General features: G+C 42.2%; 1 protein-coding gene and 1 long non-coding RNA gene across 2 annotated transcripts in view; one reads left to right on the top strand and one right to left on the bottom strand.

The window, feature by feature from the left end:
• The window catches only part of LOC144599270 (uncharacterized), a 21,031-nt gene extending 10,834 nt beyond the window's left edge, over positions 1-10,197 (top strand). The window contains exon 3 of the long non-coding RNA XR_013547985.1: positions 10,038-10,197. This is a non-coding gene — a long non-coding RNA (uncharacterized LOC144599270). The remainder of the gene's footprint in view (positions 1-10,037) is intronic.
• Positions 1-17,525, bottom strand: part of mogat3a (monoacylglycerol O-acyltransferase 3a) — a 20,875-nt gene extending 3,350 nt beyond the window's left edge. Inside the window, exons 1-5 of the mRNA XM_078410045.1 lie at positions 17,395-17,525; positions 17,027-17,173; positions 8,680-8,858; positions 2,058-2,262; positions 530-704 (exon numbers count right to left, since the gene is read on the bottom strand). Coding sequence (XP_078266171.1) covers positions 530-704; positions 2,058-2,262; positions 8,680-8,858; positions 17,027-17,120 — 653 coding nt within the window. The 5' untranslated portion in view covers positions 17,121-17,173; positions 17,395-17,525. The remainder of the gene's footprint in view (positions 1-529; positions 705-2,057; positions 2,263-8,679; positions 8,859-17,026; positions 17,174-17,394) is intronic.

Raw genomic sequence — 17,525 nt, 5'->3', positions numbered from 1 at the left:
GCTGCAGCAAGTAAGAATTTCATTATTCGGACTTCCGATAGACAGCAGAGCATGGTGGCTGATTAGACAGAGAGTTCCGTACAGTCGGAGTGTTTTACTATAATTTCTCACACAGACTCTTTGTTGGCTTTGGGTGTCGGAAGGAACTGCAGAAGCTGGTTTAAACCAAAGATAGACATAAAAAGCTGGAATAACTCAGCAGGTCAGGCAGCATCTCTGGAGAAAAGGAATAGGTGACGTGTCAGATTGAGAAGAAGGGTCTTGACCCGAAACGTCACTTATTCCTTTTCTCCAGAGATGTTGCCTGACCTGCTGAGTTACTCCAGCTTTTTGTGTCTGCCTTTGTTGGCCACTACTTAAAAAATTGCTGATTGGGCACAAACAGAAGGACAACCAAGATATCAAAACAAAAAATGAACAATATTCAACACCTTTCCACAGATGGGGAAAAAAATTAGATTCACAAAATGTTAACGATCATCTTAATGAATAATGATACTCCTGCATCTGCAGTAGTCTACATACATACCCACATTTTATAGCCAATTTAATAAATCCTTTCCTGTTCAAGGTTCTCAAAGTTAGCGCTCCAGGTCTTGCTTCCAGCGATTCCTCAGCACCGCCAATTACAATGACAGCCGCATTGCCACCTTCCTTCCTGCTTAGAATGTGTGAAGCACTACTCTTCACAGAGGAGACCAAACCTAAAATCAGGCAGAAAATAAGCTTTATTTATCATCATATATCTACAGCCGGAAACAGGCCTTTTCGGCCCTCCAAGTCCGTGCCGCCCAGTGATCCCCGTACATTAACACTATCCTACACCCACTAGGGACAATTTTTTTTACATTTACCCAGCCAATTAACCTACATACCTGTACGTCTTTGGAGTGTGGGAGGAAACCGAAGATCTCGGAGAAAACCCACGCAGGTCACGGGGAGAACGTACAAACTCCTTACAGTGCAGCACCCGTAGTCAGGATCGAACCTGCGTCTCCGGCGCTGCATTCGCTGTAAAGCAGCAACTCTACCGCTGCGCTACCGAAGCAGGAAAAACTATTTTTCTTCTTCAGGCCGATAAGCAGTGGCATTAATCTTTCTCACCTCCCTCCAGCCACTGGGTTTTCCAAGACCTGAGAAACAGAACTTGCAGGTCTAAAAACAAAAATACATAACTAAGCTTTTGAAAATTATTTAATTTAGGTACTCGGCTCTAAACAGTTAGTTAGAAATGGACATCCAAGACGTTTTATTAAATGTTGTCCTTGGAACCTAGGTTGGGCCAGGCTTTGCTTTTATAGACCTTTAAAGCTCACTCCCCTTTTCACTCTGCAAAACTCACCACAACAATCGCCAGTCATGTTGCTTTAAAATTATTCCAAACAATTCTTCCTGTCGAGAACATCAATCATGCCGTTTCAAATTTAAGATAGACTGGGACTTTTTTTTCTTTGGAGTGTAGAAGGCTGAGGTGTGACTTATTTTTACCAGGGTAGTGGATTCTAAAACTAGACTGCATAAGCTTTCGGTGAGATGGGAGACATTTAAGAGGGACCTTGGATAACTTTTGCGCTCAGAGTCTGTATTTGGTATGAGCTGCCAGAGAACGTTGTAGAAGTGGGTATAATTATGGCTTTCAAAAGACATTTGAACAGATAGAGGGATAGGAAACACTTGCAGTGGTATGTGCTAAATGCATGCAATTGGGACTAGCACAAAATGCCAACTTAGTCACCATGGACAAATTGAGCCAAAGGGGCTTTTTCCATGCTATATAACTGCATGTCTTGTTTCAAATGTTGCTAATTATAAACCTCAAGCAAATAAATCATATAATCAAATATTTAATGCTGATCTCTAACTAAATATCCAGTGTGCAGTGCCTGAATTATGTGTCCGATGCTCCTTCAGATTGCGTCCCCATAATTTATGAATAAAGCAATTATTCACTCATTTTTTATAGATCACAGGCATAAAAAAAACAAATCAGGCTTAGATTTTGTTTTAATTATTAAAATTTCTTTATTTGAAAAAGACTCGAAGCCTCAAAACATTACCTCCACACATGATGTAATCCCTATAAAAAGGGACCTTGAACCAGAATGGCAGCACACACAGGTATGGTGTCAAACCTGGAAACAATTTTCGAAAGTTCGTAGATTCAGTGCAAAAGTTTCCAAAGGCTCCAGCTACAAGCACCCCATGAGGATGAAATCCAAACAGATAGTTGAACTTTGGATCTAACGCTGTTGTTTTCTTAAGCTGATAATGAAGTGAAATCAGAATAAATCCTATTAATTAACACCATAATGTGAGACTACTTCAACAACATAGTCATTAATGTTTCAGAACATGAAAAACCACCATTAAATAATTCACAAGACACAAAGCTTTCAAACTCAGGTAAATATATAAGGGATTGTTTGAAAGAAACATAAAATTAGCAAATGATCATCCATGATCAAATGGTGGAGTAGACTCAATGGGCCAAATGATCTAATGGTTATAACTCAAGCCTGTTCTCCAAACATTGATAGTCTATGGACTCTAGAGAAATGGTACATCCCTGTTGATTTATTCTTCTGGTGAGGTTTTAATCTGCATGCCTCATTTTGTTTATATCTTACTTTTAATCGGCACAAAATAATCTCTTTAGTGGCAAGTGGTCCTGACCAAACTGACTGTTATGGCATAGTGTTTAGTGTTAGTTTAGTTTAGTTTAGAGGTACAGCGCAAAAACAGGCCCTTTGGCCCACTGAGTCCGCTCCGACCAGCAATCCCCGTACATTAACACGATCCTACATTCACTAGGGACAATTTACACATATGTCAAGCCAATTAACCTACTGTATGTCTTTGGAGTGTGGGAGGAAACAGAAGATCTCGGAGAAAACCAATGCGATCAAGGGTAGAAAGTACAAACTACATACAGACAACAACCATAGTCGGGATCAAACTCGGGTCTCTGGCGCTGCAAGCGCTGTAAGGCAGCAACTCTACCGCTGCGCCACCGTGCCTTTTGATGAGATCAATGTTTAAAGTTATCACACAGCAACCGGAATTAGAGAAGTACACCCATTTAGTCAGATAAAATATTTTTTTATTTCTATACCTCATCTACAAGCTCTCAAAATAAGAGCGAGGTAGTTTGGTGGGACCAAACTCTCGCTAATAGTTGAAGTACTTTCACCAGAAGTTTAATCAGTATTAACCACAAAGTTTCACAAAAAGTGAATAACCACTATTTAATTTCGAAAATATTATATTTTTGATGGCTGGTATAAATTACATATCACTCACAACCTAGTGACACGTGAGCTGCGTAATAAATTAAAGTTTTGAATTAGTTAATTTTCTGCAAGAAGAGAATCTCCCTCAAGTGTTAATTAAATATTTCAATATCAGTAACAACCTGACTTGGAAACAAAGTTTCTTTATTCAGGTCACGTGTAAAATAAATGGAAAATACGGCAGAATAAATTCAATGTCTGGATTGTGCTAAGAACTAATTTTCTTATGAATTCTTTATGATATATGTAACTAATTTCTTCCAGTTATGAATATTATCCCAAGTTAAGAAACGTGATTGCAATTGCGATTCTAAATTTTCAAATTTTTAAGATATTTTTGTGCCAGATTATTAGTAAATAATTGTTGCTGTACCCGTCTAAGTGCTATCAGCCAACTGTTGACATCTAACATAATCATGATGTGAAACAGATCTTTTACACCAAAGCCCTGGAATAGTTCTTTTATGAGGTACAATATGAATAATTAGAGATAAATAATTTTTGGGGGTTAAAAACAATCTAATTGTTTCCAAAGTAGTCAATGTATATTATTTGCAATTTTTCCAAACATTTAGCATTCTTAATGTATACAGTAAGTACAATTGCAATATACTATTTCCTACACGCGGTGGTCCAGCCCCTACTGAAAAAACCTAACCTAGACCCCACCTTGCCTAGCAACTACAGACCCATTTCCAAACTGCCATTCCTGTCAAAAGTCCTTGAAAAGGCAATCCTTAACCAATTAGTGCCCTACCTGCACCAAAACACCATCCTGGAAAGTTTCCAGTCAGGTTTCAGAGCCCACCACAGCACAGAGTCTGCCTTGTTGAAGGTACACAACGACCTGCTTCTCGCCATCGACACCGGCGACTGTGCAATCCTGCTCCTTCTCGACCTCAGCGCAGCATTCGATACAGTGGACCACACCATCCTTATTGACCGTCTCCGGTACGCGGTTGGCATTGATGGCACTGCCCTGAGCTGGTTCGCTTCGTACCTCAAAGATAGGAGTTTCGCCATCAACATAGGCAGTTATTCCTCTGCTCCAGCTAGCCTCTCCTGCGGAGTTCCACAAGGCTCCATCCTAGGCCCCATTCTCTTCTCTCTATACATGCTCCCCCTTGGCCAAATCATTCAAAGGCACGGCATTTCTTTCCACTGCTATGCCGATGGCACTCAGCTTTACCTCCCCCTGAAACCCAACAACCAGTCAAATTTAAACAGCCTCTCACACTGCCTTGAGGACATAAAATGTTGGATGGCACAGAACTTCCTCCAATTAAATGAGAGCAAGTCTGAGGTCATCCTATTCGGCCCCCCCGACTCCATCAAATTGATAACAGGCAGTCTTGGAAGCCTATCCTGCCTAGTCAAACCGCATGTCAAAAACCTCGGCATGATATTTGACTCTGCATTAAAATTTGATAAGCAAGTCAACGCTGTGGTAAAAGCCAGCTTCTTCCAACTTCGAACCATAGCTAAAATCAAACCTTTCCTCAAATTCGACGACACAGAAAAAATCATTCACGCTTTCATTTCCTCCCGCCTAGACTACTGCAACTCCCTATACACTGGGATCAGCCAATCTTCCCTGTCCCGCCTGCAACTGGTCCAAAACGCCGCAGCGAGACTCCTGACGGGTACCCGTAAAAGGGACCACATCACCCCGATTCTGGCCTCTCTCCACTGGCTCCCTGTACGGTACAGAATCAACTTCAAGCTCCTCCTATTCACGTATAAAGCCCTAAATGGACACTCCCCCCCCTACATCAAAAATCTTCTAACCCCCCTCTCTAACTCCAGGTCCCTCAGATCGGCCGACTTGGGGCTATTCACTATCCCGCGGTCTAGGCTTAAACTCAGGGGTGACCGCGCTTTTGCGGTTGCAGCTCCTAGACTGTGGAACAGCATCCCTCTCCCGATCAGAACTGCCCCCTCCATCGACTCCTTTAAGTCCAGGCTCAAAACATATTTCTACTCCCTAGCGTTTGAGGCTCATTGAGGAGGCGCTGTGAACTGTTTGCGTACTACTGTATGTTTTCATTTTTTTTTCTATTGGAACCTAATCAAATGTACAGCACTTTGGTCAACGTGGGTTGTTTTTAAATGTGCTATACAAATAAAATTGACTTGACTTGACTTGACTTGACTACATTCATTCTGTAGTAAACAACTGCTAGGAATGAATCTAGACAAAGACCTTAGACCAAAGAATCTAGACATTGTTCCTTGGAGCACAGGAGACTGAGGGGCGATCTTAAATAGGTATATAAGATCATAGGGGGAATACATAGGGTGAATGTACATAATATTTTACCCAGAGTAGGGAAATCAAGAACCAGAAGACATAGGTTTAAGGTGAGAGGGGAAAGACTTAAATGGAACCCGAGATGTAATTTTTCACACAGGCAGTGGTAGGCCTATGGAACAAGCTGTCAATTGAGGTAGTTGAGGCAGGTACTATAATAATATTTGAAACATATTTGGACAGGTACATGGATAAGAAAGGTTTAGAGAGATATGGCCAAATGCAGGCAGGTGGGACCAGTGTAGATGGGACATCTATGTCGGCAAGGGCAGGTTGGGCTAAAGGGCCTGTTTCTGTGCTGTATGATCACTGCATCCCTTCTTCATGTCAAACACACAGTCCACAAGAAAGTGGAAACTTTCTCATCTGCGCCATAGCCTTTTTGTGGACAACGTGCGATAGGATTGATACTTTGGCTGTGTATAATGGAAAGATGGAGCGGGCTTTTCTCACCAACAGCCAAGTGACATTTTGGTGCTTGTTTGACAGTTCTCATGGTGTGATATTCTGCCAAATAACTCTGATAGTCTGTGCAGCAAACCATCCTACGAGACTTCTCATAAATCCCATGTAGACCCCTGCCTAATTGACTTGTGGTCAAAGGTAGTGCTTTCTTTATAGACCAAAAGGTTCTGATACATGTATTGTTACTTGCTATTGGTGTCTATGGCAGGTTACATTAATGACTTAGACGAAGGGATTAAAAGTACCATTAGCAAATTTGCAGATGATACTAAGTTGGGGGGTAGTGTGAATTGTGAGGAAGATGCAATAAGGCTGCAGGGTGACTTGGACAGGTTGTGTGAGTGGGCGGATACATGGCAGATGCAGTTTAATGTAGATAAGTGTGAGGTTATTCACTTTGGAAGTAAGAATAGAAAGGCAGATTATTATCTGAATGGTGTCAAGTTAGGAGGAGGGGGAGTTCAACGAGATCTGGGTGTCCTAGTGCATCAGTCAATGAAAGGAAGCATGCAGGTACAGCAGGCAGTGAAGAAAGCCAATGGAATGTTGGCCTTCGTAACAAGAGGAGTTGAGTATAGGAGCAAAGAGGTCCTTCTACAGTTGTACCGGGCCCTGGTGAGACCGCACCTGGAGTACTGTGTGCAGTTTTGGTCTCCAAATTTGAGGAAGGATATTCTTGCTATGGAGGGCGTGCAGCGTAGGTTCACTAGGTTAATTCCCGGAATGGCGGGACTGTCGTATGTTGAAAGGCTGGAGCGATTGGGCTTGTATACACTGGAATTTAGAAGGATGAGGGGGGATCTTATTGAAACATATAAGATAATTAGGGGATTGGACACATTAGAGGCAGATAACATGTTCCCAATGTTAGGGGAGTCCAGAACAAGGGGCCACAGTTTGAGAATAAGGGGTAGGCCATTTAGAACGGAGATGAGGAAGAACTTTTTCAGTCAGAGGGTGGTGAAGGTGTGGAATTCTCTGCCTCAGAAGGCAGTGGAGGCCAGTTCGTTGGATGCTTTCAAGAGAGAGCTGGATAGAGCTCTTGAGGATAGCGGAGTGAGGGGGTATGGGGAGAAGGCAGGAACGGGGTACTGATTGAGTGATCAGCCATGATCGCATTGAATGGCGGTGCTGGCTCGAAGGGCTGAATGGCCTACTCCTGCACCTATTGTCTATTGTCTATTGTCTATTGTCTATTGTTACATCCTTTAAGCTGCTTAAGCTGCCAAAGGGACTGACTCCCTAATTTATTTTTAGTTCAGTTTAGTTTATGTGACACATATACCGAGGTACAGTGAAAGGCTTTTGTTGCATGCTATCTTAATCAATACATTTTTGTTTTTTAAATTTTAGTAATCCTTTTGTATCATTTAAAATTCTAAAAATGTGAAAATAATGTTTAACTTTTTAGCGGTACCAGTATACCGTAGCAGCCCGTACCGATACAAAAAATGCACTGGTCAAAGGTGTATCCAATGACATTTTTCTACAAGTGATGTGACAAGAGCCAACTGAATGGGACAATCTGTGGCAACAAGGCTAAGCTTTTTTATGATTCCTTAGCATTGAAATACAAAGTATTAAAATCGATTGGCCAAACCGTGAACTGCCAAGTCGGGCGGCACAGTGGCGCCGCAGTAGAGTTGCTGCCTTACAGCAAATGCAGCGCCGGAGACTCAGGTTCAATCCTGACTACGGGTGCTGTCTGTACGGAGTTTGTACGTTCTCCCCGTGACCTGCGTGGGTTTTCTCCGAGATCTTCGGTTTCCTCCCACTCCAAAGACGTACAGGTATGTAGGTTAATTGGCTGGGCAAATGTAAAAAATTGTCCCTAGTGGGTGTAGGATAGTGTTAATGTGCGGGGATCGCTGGGCGGCGCGGACCCGGTGGGCCGAAGGGCCTGTTTCTGCACTGTATCTCTAAATCTAAATCTAATAAAAAAGTGTCTTTCTTCAAGGCCGCCATTTATTGAAAGCAATTTACAGGATTAGTACTTTATTTAAGCATGGAACAAAAACATTGAATACATTTTAATTCCCAGCAAATTTGTGACAAGTCAGATGGAAAGAGACCAAACCACAATATGAATCCTGGGAATTTTTACTTCTATGCTCAACAGCCGAGCAGCAATTAGGTGCCAAATTCAAAATGAGAGGGAGGCTGTTTAGTGCGACAGAAATTATGAATGGCCAAATCTTATCAGCAGATAAAATAGAGAGAAAAAAATTAAGGTTTTTTTTTTCAACCCAGGTTTGGTCCAAAGCAGATGCAATCTCAACTTTTCTAGTTACCTGCTCCTCCTTCTATCACCGAAGAAAGACTTCCCCTTTCTTTAGTGGGTAGAGAGCTGGGGGTAGTTATTTTATTCTCTTGACAGTTGCCAACCTGCCTTTAGGAAACTATAGTTTGGCGAAAACACGAGAGACGTCTTTGATGCAATGTGATATTCAGACATTTTGGAGGTTCCTATCTGCTTTTGGCAGGGATCGCATTTACCGAGCTGCAATGAGAATTGGTGGTCGGTAGGAGGTGGGCTTCCAATGCCCCCCTGCACCTTTCAAATATCTTACTCTAGTATTCATTGACAAGTTAAATCAAAAGAACACAACTCACGTGAATTGGAAAATAGTCACAGAAGTAGTTCCAGAGAGCCCAGTTTCTGACCCATTCTGACCTTCTACCTCCATGATTCGGTGTTTCCCAGTCAAGATACAACCAAACAGTGTAAATTGCAGCTATGTACCAGTAACCAGCAATGATGAAAAACACGAACACTGCAAGGCAGCACTGACCTTTAAAGAGAAGAAATTATATAAAATGTAATTAATTTCTATGTATCTCAGTCACAACATGACCAATACAATTCAAGTTTGACTTTTAGTTTAGATGGAATTCAAAAGTGAAATAAAAGGCTTTGTTATAAGGAGAAGACTTGGTATTATATAAAACCTTTCATGAATTCAAGATGTTCTAAAGTCTTTTCCAGCCAGTAAAGTACTTCTGACGTGTGATCACTGTGGTAGTATAGGAAATGCAGGTTGCCTGAAGGTTATTTAGCAGCCGCAACACTGGGGTGAATATCCCTGCTTTGTTTCAAAATACTTCCTCGCAAGATGGACAATGTGATCATGGCGTATTGTTGCACGCAAGGGACAGAAACATCCGTAAGGATATCCCAAAGAAGGGTCACTACCCGAAACATCACCCATCCTTTTTCTCCAGAGATGCTGCCTGACCTGCGGAGTTACTCCAGTACTTTGTGTTTATCTTTGGTACAAAGCAGCATCTGCAGTTCTTTGTTTCTAGTTTTGTTTTCATATGACAGCAAAATTTGAAATGAAAGCTTTGAACATCCGTGCTGGAGATGGGCAATTCTTGTAGCCTCCTCCCTGAAATCTGAATTAGGAGGATAGATTTGTTGTAGTACCATGAATTGCTGTATTTTAGATTTAGATTTTAGATTTAGAGATACAGGGCGGAAACAGGCCCTTCGGCCCACCGGGTCCGCGCCGCCCAGCGATCCCTGCACATTAACACTATCCTACACCCTAGGGACAATTTTTACATTAATTTTTACACTGTTAAAATAAACCAGAGATCTTTTAACAACATATAATTTGACATTACATAGTCTGAGCCTCAGATTATTTAAGTTTAATTGTTGTTTATCCAGAAAACCTTGAAAATTAGACAGCTGTAATCAACTTTAGACTTCAACTGTAATCTATTCAAATTTTGAGCACTGGTTTGCATCCACAATAACATCTTAATATATTTTATTGGGTCTTAAATAGGATAGTTCAAGTTATTTTCTAGGAGCAAAAGGACAGTATTATGAAATGAATACTGTTGTAATGTATTGTGTGAAGTGCAGCAATTTCCTTCTTGTTAATTGTACGAGTGTGTTTTCATCCATTTAATAGTCTTTTACCGTACTATATTTAATTTGCCTAATGAATCCTTTGTTTCAGAGTAAATATCCAGAAAAATATCCGCCACTCTATTTTACCACAGAAATTATTGGCACAGAAAATATCACGGAAAATAAGAGAGGAGGACAAGTGAAATATACTTTTTGATATATTGCCATTGCACACTGGGAATTATGACCAAGCATCATCTTCAAACAAAGTGGACTTAAAGTACAATAAGTAGCTACATACATAGGTCAGTTCTCATTTAATAGGCATCCTTTCTATACATTTATCCGAGGCATTTGGTGTGGTGGAGATGCCCCTCAAAATAAGGGAAGGATGTATTGAATGTATGTATTGAATGTATGTATATTTCTCGATTAAAGTATATTTTGAAATAAAATTGCTGGTAGAAATAGATTTGTACAATAGCTCAAAAGTCTTCTTCATAATTTAGCCAAGCTTTTTTCTATTGATGCGTGTAAATATTGACTACATAGAGTGTACTGGAAATCAGGACTGAAAGGTCACTGGAGCTGGGCAGCAGCACCTCTGCCAGCCATGACACTTCGTCTGCCTTCTTTTGGTACCACCTGGCAATATCTGCACCCCACCTTGATTTGTCTTTGTATTATCTGCCTTTGATTTCTCATATTTTCATTTAAAATGTAATTCCAACTGTGTTCTAGTTGTTACTATTATACTTGAATTCCTTGTACGATTATTTCATTAAAAAAGATAGTAAATTACTGCATAGATTTCATGTGGACCCTGAAGATGCCAAATAAGTTCAAGGACAGAATGTTGGCACAGCGGTAGAGTTGCTGCCTTACAGTGCCAGAGACCCAAGTTTAATCCTGACCACGGGTGCTGTCTGTACGGAGTTTGTATGTTCTCCCCGTGACCTGGGTGGGTTTTCTCGGGGATCTCTAGTTTCTTTCACACTCCAAGGACGTACATGTTTATAGGCTAATTGGCTTGGTAAAATTTTTAATTGTTCCAAGTGTGTGTAGGATAGTGTTAGTGTGCGGGGATCACTAGTCGGTGCAGACTCAATGACCCTAAGACACCTTTTCTGTGCTGTATCTCTAAACTAAACTAGACTAGACTCATTAATGGATGAGTAAATACTTGTTAGTTGAAATTTAATGAGTGGAACTGCAAGTTTCTTTGTCTTGAGTGTGAAATTAAGGAGATCATATGAACTTCAAATTGATTACACCAGTAGTTTAAAAATGACAATCTTTAAGAAGAAGGTATAATTAATACAAATGTTAAAAAATCTTTAGCATGCTGGGATTTTAAAAATAAAATGGATAATGTTAAATTCATTGGATGGTCTTTAAACCAATACTGTACCAGGAGCTTTATCTATATACTAAAACTCTCGTTTGTTTGTTTGTTTGTTTGTTCCTCAACCACAGCCAAAACGGTACATGATAGCGTGATAATTTTAAGCCCACCTTACTCACCATCATTTCTTTGGTGCTAATGGAAGAAGTTTCATTGAAATCGGTGTTACATTTTTAAAGCTATTCACATTTTAAAGTTTAAATCTATCTCCGGGGGAGGGGGAGAGAGGGGGCTGGAAAGGGGGGGGAGGGAGGAGGAGGGAGGAGGAGGGAGGATGGGGAAGAGGAGGAGGGAGAGGGGAGGGTGGAGCAGGGGAGGGGAGAGGGGAGAGGGGAAGGGGAGAGGGAAAGGGGAGAGGGGAAGGGGAGAGGGGAAGGGGAGAGGGGAAGGGGAGAGGGGAAGGGGAGAGGGGAAGGGGAGAGGGGAAGGGGAGAGGGGAAGGGGAGAGGGGAAGGGGAGAGGGGAAGGGGAGAGGGGAAGGGGAGAGGGGAAGGGGAGAGGGGAAGGGGAGAGGGGAAGGGGAGAGGGGAAGGGGAGAGGGGAAGGGGAGAGGGGAAGGGGAGAGGGGAAGGGGAGAGGGGAAGGGGAGAGGGGAGAGGGGAAGGGGAGAGGGGAAGGGGAGAGGGAAAGGGGAGAGGGAAAGGGGAGAGGGAGGGGGGGGAGGGGGGGAGTGGGTGCTGTACCAATGCAGGAGAGGTTTGGGCCCAGCCTGTTAATAAAATTGAGCCATAACTGCCACATCCTTTCTTATTGCTCAAAGAATTCATATTTCCTCATTCTTACCCTCAATTTCCTGGCTTATTCTAACTGTGCCATCATTGCCACATCATTTAAAGGTCACAATGTTTGCAGAGTATACTCTTTCTTCTATTTGGCTACAATCTACTCAAAAGCTGGCCAATCATCATTGTCTCCTGATCCTTATGCTACCTGGTGTTGCAAATGGCTTCCCTTTTTAGTTTAGTATAATTCAGCTTAGTTTATTATTGTCAGGTATACCGAAGTACAGTGAGAAGCCATTTGTTGCATGCTATCCAGTCAAAGTAGATCATACATGGTTTCAATCAAGCCTCCACAGTGTACAGATAAAGGATGAAGGGTACCACATTTAGTGCAAGATAAAGTCCGATGAAAGATAGTTTAAAGGTCTCCAATGAGATAGACGGGAGGTTAGGCCAGACTGTAGCTGGTGCGAGAACGGTTCAGTTGCCTGACAACATCTGGGAAGAAATTGTCCCTGAATCTGGAGGTGTGCATTTTCAAATTTCTGCACCTCCAGATATGCTCATTAAAATCAACAGCTTTAATATGATCCACTGCTTCTTTTTCTCCAAAACCTTTCCTTTGTCCAGTGGTGCTATCCTTATGTGGTCCCCTTTTACTTATCCAAATGGAGATAAGAATATTTCCTTCACAGGTCCTCCATGCTGTTAACCTGCTTGCTTTCTTTCCGTTATTCAACATGCTTACCCCGTAGTGAGAGAAATGAAGCACCTGTTTGAATCCATATTCTGTTCTCTTCATCTAACTCGCCACTGCTCATGCTCTCGGTCTATTTTCCCATTATAGAGTCTGAGTGAGCAGTAATTTCCACCAGCTAAACATTGGGATATCTAAAAGCACCAACCTGGACTTCTGCCCATAATTAATAATTCAATTCCCCTTTCTCAGATAGAAGCAACCTCTTCATAAGTTGCTTATCGACGAGTTCTCTTAGGGGCGGCACAGTGGTGTAGTGGTAGAGTTTCTGGCAGAGGTTCTGATAGTTTCTGGTAGTGGTAGAGTTTCTGCCTTACAGCGACAGAGACCCGGGTTCGATCCTGTCTGTACGGAGTTCTCCCTGTGACTGCGTGGGTTTTCTCCGGGAACTCCAGTTTCCTCCCACCACTCCAAACGCGTGTAGGTTTGTAGGTTAATTGGCTTCTATAAATTGTAAATTGTCCCTAGTGTGTAGGATAATGCCAATGTCTGGAGTGATTGCTAATCAGCATGGGCTCGGTGGGCCGAAGGGCCTGTTTACATTATACATTAATGACTTGGATGAAGGGATTAAAAGTACCATTAGCAAATTTGCAGATGATACAAAGCTGGGTGGCAGTGTGAACTGTGAGGGAGATGCTATGAGGTTGCAGGGTGACTTGGACAGGTTGTGTGAGTGGGCGGATGCATGGCAGATACAGTTTAATGTGGATAAGTGTGAGGTTATCCACTTTGGTGGTAAGAATAGGAAGGCAGATTATTATCTGAATGGTGCCAAGTTAGGAAAAGGGGACGTACAACGAGATCTGGGTGTCCTAATGCATCAGTCACTGAAAGGAAGCATGCAGGTACAGCAGGCAGTGAAGAAAGTCAATGGAATGTTGGCCTTCATAACAAGAGGAGTTGAGTATAGGAGCAAAGAGGTCCTTCTGCAGTTGTACAGGGCCCTAGTGAGACAGCACCTGGAGTATTGTGTGCAGTTTTGGTCTCCAAATTTGAGGAAGGATATTCTTGCTATTGAGGGTGTGCAGCATAGGTTTACTAGGTTAATTCCCGGAATGGCGGGACTTTCATATTTTGAAAGACTGTAACGACTAGGCTTGTATACACTGGAATTTGGAAGGATGAGAGGGGATCTTATCGAAACATATAAGATTATTAAGGGGTTGGACGCGTTAGAGGCAGGAAACGTTCCCAAAGTTGGGGGAGTCCAGAACCAGGGGCCACAGTTTAAGAATAAGGGGTAGGCCATTTAGAATGGAGATGAGGAAAAACATTTTCAGTCAGAGAGTTGTGAATCTGTGGAATTCTCTGCCTCAGAAGGCAGTGGAGGTCAATTCTCTGAATGCATTCAAGAGAGAGCAAGATGGAGCTCTTGAGGATAGCGGAGTCAGGAGGTATGGGGAGAAGGCAGGAACGGGGTACTGATTGAGAATGATCAGCCATGATCACATTGAATGGTGGTGCTGGCTCGAAGGGCCGAATGGCCTACTCCTGCACCTATTGTCCATTGTCTATTTGCATGCTGTATCGTTAAAGTCTAAAATCTAGAAGCTGAGCTTTCAACATCGCATCTTCACCATCTACCTCAAACTCCAGCATATCAACTGCCTCCATTTTGTCTTTAGCTCATGTCTAAAATCCACATGTTTTTGTTATCACCAGTACAAACAAGTCCAAAGATTCCAGGCTATCCTGCAAGTGGCAGGCAGCCTTGGCATGACTGGTTGTATTTCTGCCCCTAAGTCATAAGATTGTGAGTCACAAGGCTATGGTTTCAAGTTTCATTCCAAACACTTGGCACAAAAATATCAGCTGCCTGTAGCACAGCTTTTAGGGAGTATTGCATGGTTGAAGTTGCCTTCCTCCAAATTACTCATTAAATCAAGGCCCTACCTGTTCTTTTGAGTGAACATAAAAATTCCGATGTCACATAACTAAAGTGTGTGTTTCCTAGGCCTCCTAAACTGTATTTTTACTTCAACCAATATTGCCCCAAAAAATGATCTCATCATTATAACGTTGCTGTTTGTGAAAGTTTGCTGAGTGTGGATTACCATACAATGGTAACTGCATCTCACAAAGTGCTTACTTAATTAGATGTAAAGTGCTGTGCAAAAGTAAGTCTAACTTAAAAACCTAAGTTCATACAAAAATGCACCTCCAATATTGGAAATCGCAATCAACCAACCCCACCACTTGATTGAAAGATGCAAGACGAATACAGGCCCTTCAGCCCACTGACACCATGCTCACCCATTCTCACTAGTTTTATATTATCACACTTTTGCATCCACTTCCTACACACTAGAGGCAATTTATTTTTAACAGAGGCCAATTAACCTACAAACCTACACATCTTTGGGATATGCGAGGAAATCAGAGTATCCACGCGGCCGTAGGGAGAATGTACAAACTGCATACAGACAGCACCCGAGGTCAGGATTGAACCAGGTCTCTGGTGCTGCCAGGCAGCAGCTCTACCAGTAGCACCACTGTGCCACTTGAATCAAATATTTAACCCTTTTGTTCAAATTCATTCTTCTGCTCTCCCCCAACCATTGAATCCTCAAAAACTCCTCTACATTCAAAACCCTCAAAAATCATCAGTAAACTTCAATACATTCAAAACTCCGCTGCCCGTCTACTCACCCACACCCCGATCCGTGACCATATCACCCCCGTCCTTTATAAACTCCACTGGCTCCCCATCCCCCAGAGAATCCAGTACAAAATCCTCCTCATAACCTACAAAGCCCTCCATAACCTGGCCCCATCCTACCTGACCGACCTCCTCCACAGGCACACTCCCACCTGCACCCTCCGCTCTGCTGCTGCCAATCTCCTATCCCCCCACATCCGGACCAAACTCAGATCCTGGGGGGACAGGGCTTTCTCCATCGCTGCTCCCACCCTATGGAACTCACTACCCCAAAACGTTAGAGACTCCTCCACACTCACCACATTCAAAACATCGCTGAAGTCTCACCTGTTCAGTACTGCCTTCAACCACTGAAGGTCACCTCACCTTCTGTCTCCTTTCTCTGTTCGTTTATTTATTTACTTATTTATCTATTTATTCATTTCCCTATGTTCTCTAAATCTCTGTAAAGCGTCTTTGAGTATATGAAAAGCGCTATATAAATAAAATACATTATTATTATTATTATTATTACATTCCTCATTTCATTCACCTCACATGTTGAGCCTACACTGTGGAATTTCCTTCATTAACTTCTGCCTTTTATTCCTTATAAGATCTTCCTTGACTCCTGACGTTTTGCTTTAGTTACTCCTTTAAATATATTCTCTAGAACACTGTATCAATTGCACAGCTGGGATATTTTTCTATTAAAAGTTCTTCTTAAAGATAGTGACCATCTCATGAAAATATTGAGGACTCCTTTTGAAATAAGTGTCTGAGTGTTAAAAAAAAAAACGACGTTCAACTGTTGTCCACATGCTGGACTTCGAATATTTTTCTATCATCAAGACCTGTATCTAAAATCTTACTCATTGAGATGATCAGAAAAAAACACACTTGGAACTAGACACCTGCCTTCCAGGTTTTGTTAACTTTATAATGGTGAGATCATTTTTTGGGGGCAATATTGGTTGAAGTAAAAAAGTCAGCACGGATTAGGTTGTGAAACATTGTGCTTTAAAACCATCACATCAAGATGGCATGTGTTCACTTCACTTGATCTTCTGGAGATCTTGTATAAGTAGGTATTTATTCACAAAATGCTGGAGTAACTCAGCAGGTCAGGCAGCATCTCAGGAGAGAACGGAGATGAGGAAGAACTTTTTCAGTCAGAGTGGTGAAGGTGTGGAATTCTCTGCCTCAGAAGGCAGTGGAGGCCAGTTCGTTGGATGCTTTCAAGAGAGAGCTGGATAGAGCTCTTAAGGATAGCGGAGTGAGGGGGTATGGGGAGAAGGCAGGAACGGGGTACTGATTGAGAGTGATCAGCCATGATCGCATTGAATGGCGGTGCTGGCTCGAAGGGCTGAATGGCCTACTCCTGCACCTATTGTCTATTGTCTATTGTCTAATGAATGGTAAAGCTGTGCGAATAGGAGGCGCGTGGAGGAAATGCCCTGAAGGTAACGAGACAGTATACATAAACAAGGTCTTTGTTTTTCCTGACTAAAACAAAAAAGCACATTTTTTTTGTGTCAGAGATCATTCCAACATGACAATGAGCAGAAGTTACCCAAGAACAAAAAGGTGAAGATCCACTTGAGCACCGCAAACGTCTGAATCCTTCTCTTAAAAGGGATGTTTATGGGCGCAAATTCGACCTTCATATTCGTAACTGTTGCCCGCAACTCCTCGCAGTTACCTCGGCACTTTCACGGATCTGAAACACAGCGAGCGCCACACATTACATTAAATGTTGCTCTACTCAAGGCGTAGTAGGTTGAGCGCGGTACGCCCAACCAACATTCGACTTCCTTTCATTGCAACGAGTTACCGCGCTTCCTTCGCATGCAATTACGCGTATTCGTTCAACCAAACCTCGCAAGTTTAAGAAAAAAACTTTCCTCTTTAAGTGCTGCACGCTTTCCAACCGAATCTTACCTCGGTCGTGACTTGTCTTCCAGATTTTATAAAGGGAACATTTTTTTTTTAATTGGAGGAGATTGTGAAATCCTTCACAGTTAGCGGACGAGGTTGTTTTGCTGGAGTTTTTTGTTGTTGTTAAATCTTTC

The sequence above is a fragment of the Rhinoraja longicauda genome, chromosome 13, assembly GCF_053455715.1.
Source record: "Rhinoraja longicauda isolate Sanriku21f chromosome 13, sRhiLon1.1, whole genome shotgun sequence".
Classification (NCBI taxonomy): domain Eukaryota; kingdom Metazoa; phylum Chordata; class Chondrichthyes; order Rajiformes; family Arhynchobatidae; genus Rhinoraja; species Rhinoraja longicauda.
The sequence above is the reverse complement of the archived record's forward strand: the minus strand, read 5'-3'. Positions and strand labels throughout refer to the sequence as shown.